The sequence below is a fragment of the Apis mellifera genome, linkage group LG4 (assembly GCF_003254395.2).
Source record: "Apis mellifera strain DH4 linkage group LG4, Amel_HAv3.1, whole genome shotgun sequence".
In the NCBI taxonomy this organism is placed as follows: domain Eukaryota; kingdom Metazoa; phylum Arthropoda; class Insecta; order Hymenoptera; family Apidae; genus Apis; species Apis mellifera.
This window is the reverse complement of record NC_037641.1, coordinates 2,716,413-2,729,151: the sequence shown is the minus strand read 5'-3', so window position 1 is coordinate 2,729,151 and position 12,739 is coordinate 2,716,413. Positions and strand designations below refer to the sequence as shown.

Below are 12,739 nucleotides of genomic sequence, written 5' to 3'. Positions count from 1 at the left end.
ATTGGATTTAATAAAATGAAGATTGTTTGCAGAAATGCACACAATCCTAAGTGCAATCATTTTATAAATTATCGTTTGATTTTATCATATATATTTCTATCAAAAAAGGAGCGGATTTTCTTGGTTATTTAATAATTTCAGTTTCGATTTTATTACTAATTGCATGCTTTGAGTATATTTATTACTTCAACATTGTCCAAATAAAAAAATAACGTAATATTGTCAAAAACAGTACAATTGATATAAGAGAATTATCTTTTTAAATCAATTATTTTTTTAAAAAAAGACAAATATATTTTAGAGAAATTTATAAGAAAAGTAATAGCCACAAAAGAAATTCTAAGGAATCCTCACCGTCATATCATATTCCGTGATGTAAGCTGGGATCTCCAATTGTTCAGGAGACATCACTTCATAAAGATATTCTACTCCAGGTAGATTGTGAACCTTTTGTTTGATGGCTGGAGCCATGAACGTCGTGAACCACCACGTCATCATCTGCAAGAGATAACAAACGAATTATCAAATAATACTGCCATGTATTTTCATAATTCCACTTAAATCAATTTTATTCTAATCGAAAAATATTAGCATAATTTCTCCTTTGCCATTATACTAACGAGATGGAACAAAGAAAGAAAGATCCAATTATTTTCCTTCGCCTCATCGACATCCTCGTTCGTCTTATATGTGATTCTTTTGAATCTTTAACAATCTCGTATCTAGTTCGTGAGATAATAATTAGCCTCGTGTAAGGATCAAGAATACGTTTCCCATGGATTTGCAAATCATCGTAAAAATGCATTTCGTTAAATGGATACCGGAAAGACAGGAAGTTCGATACGATCGTTCGATTAACACTGAAGAGAACATGGGAAATGGAAAAAGACTGATTTTGCGTCTTAAAGCTTGAACTTTATCGATATTCTTTATCGATTCTCATTATTAAATTGTTACATAATAAATGCCGCTCCTCGAAAAGATCTTGTTTGATCAGTTAATTTAAAATCATCAAATGAATTATACACGGATTGTTTTTGTTCGCTTATTATTTTGTTCAGAATGCATTAGTCTATTTATTCCTTCTACCGATTTGATAATATTAAAGTAGCTACAATTGTTACAAAAAAAATATTCGTGTATACTCTTATTTTCCTTTAATTAAGCACATTTTTATTAAATTTCATTTTCATACTATCAAATATTTATATATCTGGATTTAATTAACTAATATATCTTTCGCACTAATTATTCTTTTTATACACTGATTAGTTGCATCGTAAATGTAAATAAAATGGATTTTTTTATGTTTGGAATAATAAATATTTATGATAAATTAATAATTTTTCAAAATAAAGAAAGAATCTTTATATATTGTAATTAAAAAAGCATTACAATTTATATAATTATCAGAAAGTAAATAGCCGATATTACTTTATTTATTAATAATAAATTTTCATATTATCATAGCAATTTCATTATATCATTAGTTTTCAAAGTAGTATTATTAAATCATGATTTAAACATACTTAAATATATTTTTTTATTGAATGTAATAAAAAAATAAGAATGTTTCGCAGATAAAAAATATCAATGACTTTGAGAAAAATAAAAAAAATCTCTTCACTCAAATATTCATTTGTGTCACGTCATGAAAAACAAAGGAGATATTTAGATCTTCAATTGTGACACGTTGTATAAATAATATGATAAACATAATAATGTACAAATACTTTTCGTAGCCATTTATACATATTAAAAAAAAGAAGAAACTGTATTTTTAATTTAATTAATTTACATCAAATATAATATTTACCTTGGTCCAGAAAGTTGGATGAATAATGTAAAAGTGTTTCAGATTCTTCTTATATCTGTAACAAAAATATTTCAATATAAGTTTGATATTAAAAAAACGATGATATTATACGTGCATATGCATTTTATTAAATTAAAATAATATATATCAATATTATATTTTATGAATTTTTCTTTGAAAATAATCAATTTAAATCAGTTAAAATTCTTATTATTATTTCAACAAAATATCTTTTTTATTTAGTCAAGTTTCTAAGATAAAAGTATAATGTAAAATTATTATTTAAATTATTATCGCTGATATTAATTACTGCAGTGTATAATATACAATTTATTTTAAATGATATATTTTCAAATAGTTCAAATTTAATTTTTTATAGCTTTACGTAATTGAAATTTGTAAGTCAAATTGACATCAATTACTGCATTTTAAAAAGTATATTAGATCATCCATCAGATTATCACAAATAATTTTTTTAAAAGTGAAAAAAACAACTGAACGTGTTATAAGATTTAAAAAAAATAAAGATAGAAAATTTATAATAAAAAAATTAAAAATTCAAATAACAAATGAAAATACACGATTATTGAAAATCTCACTTGTAAGGAAGCACGTTGTATACTTCGCGCAACCAATGTAGACTGGGATAATTGTTGCTAGTCGTTAACGTATGAAAATAAGCGATCACGTAATCTCCTTTGACAATGGGATCCAACAACTGTATTAGATATAGTAATGCCTGAAACAGATATAAAAAATTTTTCGTTAATAAATTTTTAAAAATCTGTTTTCATTGTTACAATTATATATTACATTTAGTAGCTTTGCCATTATAATTATATTTCAGTTTCTACGAATATTTTTCGAATAAAGTCATATGGATACTGGAAAAAGATTAATGAAATTTATGATACCAATGGAAGCTTAAACAAAATGAATTTCAGGAAACATAAGAACACAAATAATTAATGTGACAGTGTAAATTCAGAATATAATAAATGATAATATAGAAAATAGTAATTTTATATATAGAAAAAAAATTATGATTATTTATAAATCTGAAAGGATTCATGCATATTAACTATTTTTAAAACTAAAATTTTTTTTTAACAGATTATTTAATCAAGATATTTTATATATATTCTTCAATAAATTCTAAATTATTATTATGTGACAATTATTTTTAAAATGACATTATTTGACAGTCAATTTTTAAAATGAACATTATTAATTTATTTTAACTAATTTAGTTGATACAAAATATTCTAAGTCAAAATGTTTTTTATTTTATTGTTTTTGAAAATAAAATTACATATTAAAAAAGAGAAAAAGGTATATAATCCATTTTTAAAATTTTTATTTTTATTTTTTAAAAATTTTCAAATCAAATCTAACTACATTTTATACTTTGTCAAATATCAAATCAAATATTATATAATTCTCCAAAATTCTCCAAAAAAATTGTTCAAAAATATCCCAAATCAAAATAAAATTACCATTTTATTATCCAATTTTATTAGAACGAAGTCTATTGAATTTCCAATCATTAATCTCCAAAAAATTTCCCAATTCAAAGCAAAAACACTTCATTTTCATTTTATCATCATTTTATAAACATTATTCAATCTATCCAACATAATCTCAACTTCTCAAAATATTCTTGAATCAAAGCTATCCTACCATTTAATTATCCAAAAATTTTCCAAATCGATATAATTTTACTATATATATAATTTTATTATTATATCTATTTAATCTTCAATTATTAATCTGAAAAAATTTTTCAACATAATTCAATTCTTCAAATTGTTGAATCTTCATTTTCTAAAACTAACCGAAATTATTCCAATTAAACCGTGTCATGGAATTGACCAAATGTCACATGAGATAAGGGACAAACGCTAGTCTTTGATCCTGGCGAGGCGCACTCGTCATCACGTTTTAATCGATCGTGCCGCTACAACTAGAATTAGTACTCTGGTTCCTCGCCCCTAAAGCGGAGGTCGTGGAAATCAGGTCGGAGGCCTTGTGACGGGAAAAAGAGCAACCAGAACCTTTGCGCATTGACAGAGAAACGTTCAAGATGGACAAAGAAAGTATAAGGAAAAGTCGAGGGTTTCCTTAATGCCAGATATCGATTCGACAGAACATGGTTAGATTAGAATGGAATGAAAAAAAATTTGCTAATTTTTAATCTTTTTGGCATTAAAATGATTAATTTTAAAGAAATTCCACTTAAAGAGATTCCATAAGAAATCTTGAAATTTTAATTTTCTGTTATTATTTTTTTTAAGTTCTCATTTATATTTTAAAATGAATATTATATTCATAATATATATAAATATATAAATTAAAAATATTCGTGACGTAATAATTTTTTTTTAATCCATTCTATTTATATAATTTCTTTATTCAAAATTATTTTTAAATAAGAATGTTATTTATATTATAAATTACCGAATAAAAATTTATAAAACTATGGATAAATAATAATAATTTTTGAATGATATACGGTATTTTAAATGATTGTTAGAACAAATTCAAATTTTAATAGTTAGAGAAAATATTTTCTGCTCTATTAGAAGAAAGTAAAGAATTAGCAAAAAAGAATTTATTATGTTTCGTTCCGTTCTATAACACGCTATGTGGAAAAAGTTTGTGATCGAAAGAGAAATAAGAGAAAGTCGATCCGTTTCCTTTTGTTAGATATCGTTTCGAGCAAAGAAGAATGGTTAATATCAATTGTCGAGGATCTTTACCACCCCATACTGTTTTTTCCCTTTCATATCTCGACGTCATTGATGACGTCAGAAGGTTTGCACGAGTGTATTTTAATCCGATATCACAGACGTCTAACGTACATATGGGTCGAACATTATTGTAATATTAAATTCTGCGTTCTGATAAATTAGGACAGATCGAAAAGAAGTGAAAAAGAAAGATCGAAAATATTTTTTTTTTTAATAAGAAATTAAAATATTAAGGTTAGTATAATGTTTTCTTTTTCTTCTTTTTTTTTTATTGATTTTCGTGATTCTCTTTTGTAATACACAGATGACCTGTGATATCACCCTTATATTTATAAACAATGATGTATTCAATGAATGGACGAATAAAAATTATTAATTTTTTCGAAATACAATTGGAATCTAATATTTAAAAATATATTTTATTTATATTCTTATTATATTATATTTATTTATATTATTTATATTATATATTATATAATATATTTAATATTGAACTATTTCAAAAGTTCTTTTTGTTATTTTGAAACATGAAATTTTGGTAATTAAAATTTGAGAAATATAAAGTTTAGTTTTTTTTTCTCCCTCATTTATATTATTGAGTTTTCTTCCAACTTTCTAATAATGTATCCGTTCCTTCATTAAATATTCTTTTTGTAAAAATTTACCAGTTAATAATATTATCAAAAAAAGTTGATTAAATTTCTCTTTACAATTTTATAATTATATGTCAAATAAATTAATAAAAATAATACAAATGTGATTCTTCAAATAATATTAAAAACTATTTTGAATAATTTACAAATAAGTTAATATTATTATTAATATTTGGAATAATAAAATTATAGAAATTCCAAAGAAATGGAATTCGAAGAAAAAATCTAGAAAAAATTTTTAAGACAATTTAACAAAATAATTTGTGAATATATATGTTCGTAATAAAATTTAAAAAAAAAAAATCATATTTTCTTCACAGAAAAGAATTATATATTTATTTTAAACAAAATTAAAAGTTAAAACACTAAAATTTAAAAGTTGAAACACTATTCAAACAAAGTTGCAATTATATTTCCGAATAGTGTAACATATTGCAGGTATTATTGTAGGTATATCTGAAGATTTGATTTATGTCAAGTCATTTGATCCTAAGTAAATTAAAACGTCATGAGATGTTGTAATTTCTACGAATTATTCCACGAATAAGAAAATAAATTATACATATATATTTTTATCTGCGTCAGAATATTTACTTTGTGAGTATTTCATATCTATCAATCGTGATTAAAAGATGAAAAATTTGTACGATTAACAAATTTCCAAACTGTAAATATAAATGAGAAAATTTATTTCATAAATGAGAAGGATTATTTTATTCCTTTAATAAATTAATTTTTTAATTAATCCATTATTTAAAGATATTTTTATTATTGATATATTATTTATATTTACTATTGATTATACATGAAATAAAAATTAAAAAAGAAAAATCAATTTCATAAATATTTATTATTCTTTGCAAAATCGAAGTATAATGTAAAATTAATTTTATCAAAAGAATATATTTATAAAAATTTTATTTTATAAAAAGATACATCATATATGAAAATCGACTTTAATTTTTTCAATAGAATGTAATTTCATGTAATTTTAATTGATATAGTTCGTTATTTCTATTATAGAAAAAATACTAAACTATTTTTTTTTATAGAAAAGATTTTTTTAAAATATTTTAATTTCAAGTTTATTAAATTTACAAAAGATGAAGAAATAATTGCGAAGCAATATTCTATTTATACTTTTTTTTTTGTTTTTCATATAATTTTACAAATTTTACATCAAGTTAAAATATTTCTCATCTAAAGATTTTCATCGACATAAATAATTTAGAACTTTTTATAAAAAATAATCGAGCCGTATCGATTAGTACAATAAAAATTATATCGTTTTATTTAAAAAATTAAAATTGACTTTTATATATTACAATCTAGAAGAAAAATTACATAATGTTTTTTCTTACTATTTATATAACAATTTTTATAAAATCGTCTTTGAGTCAATGTCTCATGATATTTCAATTCTAAATGAGATATTCTGTAGAATTTTTATAATTATTTTTATATAATTGTATAAATATATTTATAAATTATATCATATGATATTTTATAAAAATTATTAATTTTATAAATATTTATTTATAAAAAAGAAATTAAAAATAAATAATGAATTGATATTGTTAGATCAATCTCTGCATAGATCATATTTTCTACAAATATATATCTGAAAATAATCAAATAATCGTATCATAGCAAACAATCGTTGATCTCACACTGTTATAAATCTATATAATTACAACATTAATTTACATTGAACTTTATGAGTGTTATAATTTATGTCACAAGTTAAAAAGGAAATGATTTAAAACAAAAGAGATGATTCACAAAGTTTCGTTTCGGTAATCAAATGTTGGAGATTTGTAAAAAAATGGAACGGATGCGAATGAAATAAATAAATCCGTTCAATTTTCAATTGGACGAGTTTACTTGCTTAGTATTATCGGCACGAAATCAATTAAACTTAATTTTTTTTTTTTTTATGTGCGCGAGAATAGCAGTTAGAAGAATAAAAGGTTCGTTAAACGAAATAAAAGCTACATGCAGAAACAGCTAAGCTGGCTTTTGTATATTCTTGGAATCCTTGTAGTGATCGTGCGTGATGAATCACACTGATTTCGCTTTGAAAAAATGCTTCACTTTGAAATATCTCGTGATTCTACGTTTTGCGGATGATGATGTAATGACCGTGAGGTCTCGAAGATTTAGTACGTATACGTGAAGAAACTAAAAAACTGTTTGTTTAAGTTCAAACTCTTATATGATATTCTAATAATAAAAATAAATTAAAACTTTGAAATATCGAAAATTTATAAGTTATAAATTTTATAAATTTGCGAATTCTTTTTTTTTTTTTTGAAACTTCAAGAAATTAAATTTTAAAAAGTTTGAAAATTTGAATCTTCAGAAATTTGATTTATAGTAAAAAAATTAATTAGAAAATGCCAAATTTTCATGCGGAATTCGAAATTTTTTTTAAAATTGAAATTTTAAAAATTTATTAAATTTTAAATTTAAAAATCTCTCTCTCTCTCTTTCTCTCTCTCAGAAATAATTTGAAAATTTATAAAATTTGCAGATTTGAAGTCTTGAAGAAATTTATTGATATAAAAATTAAAAAATAACAAATTGGAGATTTTTTAAACTAATCCTTTAGAACTACAAAAACTCTTAAAATTCAAGAAGTAGCTCTCTTTCTTGTTATAATATTACTAAAATAGAATTTCTTTTTTGTTTCGTCAAAAGAGAAGCACTTGACGATTCCACCAACACAATGTTCCGATAATTCGAACAAAAGAACAAAGAAAAAAGAGAGATACTCGACACCTGCTCGATTATAAGAGGTTGGAATCAAAGACGGAATATTAAATAAATAGAGCCAACGACTTTCTCTATCTTATCGAAGAGGAATATCCTTAAATATCGATGACTTAACAAGGGCATATAAATTAAACCTTGTAAAGAGCTTTTAAGTACTCGTTATCTGTATCGCGACCCTGAAATCTTGTTATCTCGGCATGTTTAATTAACGTTCGTTGATTGAGCATCAGAACTCGCTCTTTCACTTTTGGATTATATAACGTTCGAAAAAGCTCCGCGGAGCGAGAAAAATTTGGACCACCTTTTCCTCGACATACATTTATCATGCATCCGTATATAATTATACGCGTATACGTAGCATGGTATATTTTTAGTGGCAGCCTTCTACGATGCAGTTATCATTTTTATCCTGTTTCATTTCAAGGTGGTCGAAAGTAAAATTAGTCGTACGTCAAGAAAATAAATAATAGATATTCGTTTAGTATTCCTTATGTCTCGTATCCCAAAGTGTCTGCACGGAAATATAAATCGGAGAACAATCGTTTTGTATTTGAATTAAATAACGATAATTAGAATATGATTAAAGGAAATATACAGAATGTTGATGGATTTGTGAAACATTATATCGATTCTAGAAATCAAAATTAATATAAAAATTGACGTATAATATAATGTCAGTTAAGATTTATTTGTTAAGTTATAAACAATTGAAGTTTGCGTAAGATAAAGCAAGAATGAGACAATTTGAAAATTTAAATAAATTATATAAATAAATTTCAATCGATATTTCACGATATACGTTAACACTACATCAGATTTTGTAAGTTTTGATATCAGATATTAATTTATTTGATTATCGAAGATTTTAATTTAAAATAGATAATAATCGAATTAAATGATATTTTCTTAAGAACGTTATTCTTGAATTTCGATTTATAATAAGATTGCAGTGTAATGTATTATTGTTAGTAGATTATGCAAATTGAAAGTCACCAGGATATTATATAGAATGATGAATTTTAAGTAGTAACACCTTAGTAGATTACTATGTAATGACTAATGATATTTGATCATACAATTAGATTGTGGAAATTTACTTTATTAAATTTCATAGAATGTAGATGACATGGAAAAAGATATAACATATTCAAAACAAAAATATTTACACATTTAAAAAATGATTTTTATTTCAATTTTATATTGTGGTTAATGTTAAAAATTAAAAATTAATTTAATTATATGAATGAACATTTGTAGAAGACAATGATGTAATGTATATTCACAACTCATTATTTAATTTTATTTAAAATAGCTAAAATAATATCTTAAAAAAAAAAAAGGAAAATCTCCATATTTTCAATATTGTATGTATAGCATATATCAATATGTTTATTAATTAGTGAATATACTCTTATATTTATAATCTTTTATCAGTAATACATTTTCAATTAACACCTTCCAGTGAAATACAGAATGAGCATTAGTTAATATTAACAGAAATTTGTCACTTAGAATTTATCAAGTATGGCATATGATAAAATATTTTCCATTTTTTTGTATTAAAGTTTAAAAATATTTTATTTTTAATAAAAGTTCATATTTGAGCTTTTTTAAATTATGTATTTCAAATTATCTGCATATTTTTATCAGTAATATATTTATATTACTAATATTTTTATAAAGTATTAAATTATATTCCTTCATATTATTTAATTTTATTTACTTTTTTTATCAAAATTTTGATTGTGCAGAAATATATATAAAATTATCAAAATTCACAAAATGTACAAAAGTTACTAAATCTCCTTGATCATTTTAATCTCCAAAATATCAAGATGAACCTAATCTTATTGGAAAAACATATATATTCCGAATGAATATAAAAGAAATCAAAATGAATTCGAATATTATCTTGATTTTTTGCAGTCGAAGAAAATGGCATGTGAGAGGATTGTCGATAACGTAAACGTCAAGATCACGAGGGTATTGAATGTGGAATCAGAACATATTCTTTCGGCGCAATTTTTTTTTACGATCCGATAAATGTGTGACCTGAAATTGGTCTCTCACGAGGTCAGGGGGAGAATGATCGAGTGCGTCCTTGAATCTCGGACACCGACCTACATTCGATCAGGACGAATCGTTGCCGCCGATTTCTTTCGTCTTCTTATATATATATAACACTCTATAATATTCTTTTAAATTTCTTTTATTGCCTTATCTGTCATCAGGAGGAATATATATATGTTATGATATCCTTAATTTTCGCATATAATTTCTTCCTCGTTTGAACAATTTATAATCATTTTCTCACGGATGAATTTCGTGATTTAGAAAAATCCTTTTCTCTCTTTTTTTTTTAAAAGAATATAACATTGTACTATAATGTGAATGACAAAAGTCGATTTGATTTCAAGAAAAATGAATGATAAATGGAAAAAGAATCATTGGATCATGTCAATAAGAGATATTTAAAATTTTAGACGAAATTTTAGAATATAAAATTGATATTATATTTCAAATTTTAAAGAAATCTAGTGATCGATCACGATACTTAAAATCTTAAGAAAATATTACAGGAAATTCGAATAAATTTTGATACAATATTAACTTCGATATTTACGCAACAACTTAAAATACAAAAGAGAAATACAAATTACACAAATTTATAATGCGCCTAAGACACTCTTTAGTATTTCTCTAAAACTAATATTTCTAAAAACAGAGACGAAAAATCGTATTGAAAAAAAAGAAGAATAGAAGCTTCTTTGAAGGAAAATCGAGGGGGAGGGAACTCGTTAATACAAGGATATCCCATAAGTCCATCGATCAACGTCATCCGTGAAACGGAGGGGAAAAAAAAAAAGAAAAAAAAAAAGGGGTGATCGAGGCGAGGTCGTCCGCAGGCGTTTCCGTTTCGATCGTTCGCGGTTATTTCCGGCGGCCATGGCTCTCCTCCTCAAAGGAAGTGACACGCGACGCGCAAAGGGTCACGTGTAGGGACGAAAACAAACTTTTTTTCCAAAGCGGATCGCCGCGAGACAATGTTGCAGCCTCGTGCGCCCTCGGCTGCTCGGGGAGTTGTTCCGTTGGACGGTCTATTTCTGGACGTGTAAATATCGATTCGCAGCCGGTGGTGCCGCTCGTCGTCATTCACGAGAGGGGTGAGGACGAGAGTGGCGAGAGAACGGGAGGAAGGAGCAAAAATGATATTGATACGCGTGGAAGTAATGAGATCCCGGTGCGAGTGACGTTAGACGGAGGAGGCATTATTGAATCGAATGTTTGAGAAGTTGGACGGATGGAGGGAGATACGGTATTTCGTATTTAGTTGGCTAGAGTGGCTTAGTTTGAGATAGATATAGAAATAGTGACGTGAAACAGGGATGATGCAGTAGCAAGCAATTTGCTCGAAATATATCTGAAGAGGATGAGTCTAAGATAATTGTTTTTCTTGAAGTCTTTTTTATTAGTCCATGATATAGTGCAGTTCTTTTTAATTTATTTAGTTTTTCAACGCATGAATGCAACGAAAATGTGTTAAATTCCATTCTGAATTCAAATTTTTTTTTATAAAAATTACATAATATACTTATTTTATCCTGATATAATTTTAAAATATTATATTTTTAATAAAGATTAATAATAATTTTCTTTGGCGGATTAAATTGATGGATTAATACACACAGTGTCCTGTGTGTATTATCAAGAAAAATCGATGGATAAATCTAGATGTAGAAAAAAATTCATATGCCTGTTTAATCTTGTTTTCGAGTAATAAATTTTATATTGGAATAATTTTATCGAAAGATATAAAACTATTAATTTCACTATTTATAAATGGAATTTATTGTTACTATCAGACATTTATCATATACAGAACGTTTATTATTACAAATGTCAAAATATTTCGCGAAAAGATTGAACAAGGCTTTCACAAAATAACAATTTTTAAAGAGATATAAAGAATAAAAGAATCGAAAGTAAAATATTTTCAAGCATGTATTGAATAGATATTAAAAAAGAAATTTGTTATAACTTGAAAACAAGATCAAATCAGAACACATATTTATATGAATTTTTTTTTATTAATTTTATATGTAAATTCATCAAAGTAGTTTTTTGATACAACATGATTGTATTAAGCAACTTGCAAACGTAATATCAACTTCCAGTTCATTTATTTTATTCGATTAAAGTTTGATTTATATAAATGATTTTGAATAATTTAAAATCGATAAATTTATTCAATCAATCAAGAATTGCTTAATATAAACGTGATTTTAATGAATAATATTTCATTTACTTAATTGGTTCAATATCGATAATTTTGATTTCAATATAACGAAATAAAACATATATAAGTATCACAATTTTTAAATTACGATTAAAAAGTTTAAGGGAAGAACTTAAGAAGGAATTAATAAAAGATGACGTGATAAGAAATTACAATGTCTTTAAAAAGTTGTTTAGAGTGCAGATAAAACGAGGATGATGAGAATTTTCTGATAATTTTGCATCATATAAGATATGGATTTGTTTCTAAAGAAGAATAGACACTTGACCTATTTTATATCATTTACTTTAAGGATATCAAAAGATAGAGATTATATACATTGTGATGTATTACAAGATTCTACTTATAATAACAGTTTTCAGAAAAAAGCTCTTGTATAGTTTGAAAGACATTCGAAGACATTAAAAACTTTTGGAAGAATTCCATATTTACAATTCGTGAAAAATTT

General features: G+C 24.6%; 1 protein-coding gene across 1 annotated transcript in view; it reads right to left on the bottom strand.

The window, feature by feature from the left end:
• LOC409182 (protein GDAP2 homolog) overlaps nucleotides 1-12,739 on the bottom strand; it is an 89,642-nt gene that overhangs the window by 4,233 nt on the left and 72,670 nt on the right. The window contains exons 9-11 of the mRNA XM_006558181.3: nucleotides 2,416-2,555; nucleotides 1,817-1,871; nucleotides 355-498 (exon numbers count right to left, since the gene is read on the bottom strand). Coding sequence (XP_006558244.2) covers nucleotides 355-498; nucleotides 1,817-1,871; nucleotides 2,416-2,555 — 339 coding nt within the window. The remainder of the gene's footprint in view (nucleotides 1-354; nucleotides 499-1,816; nucleotides 1,872-2,415; nucleotides 2,556-12,739) is intronic.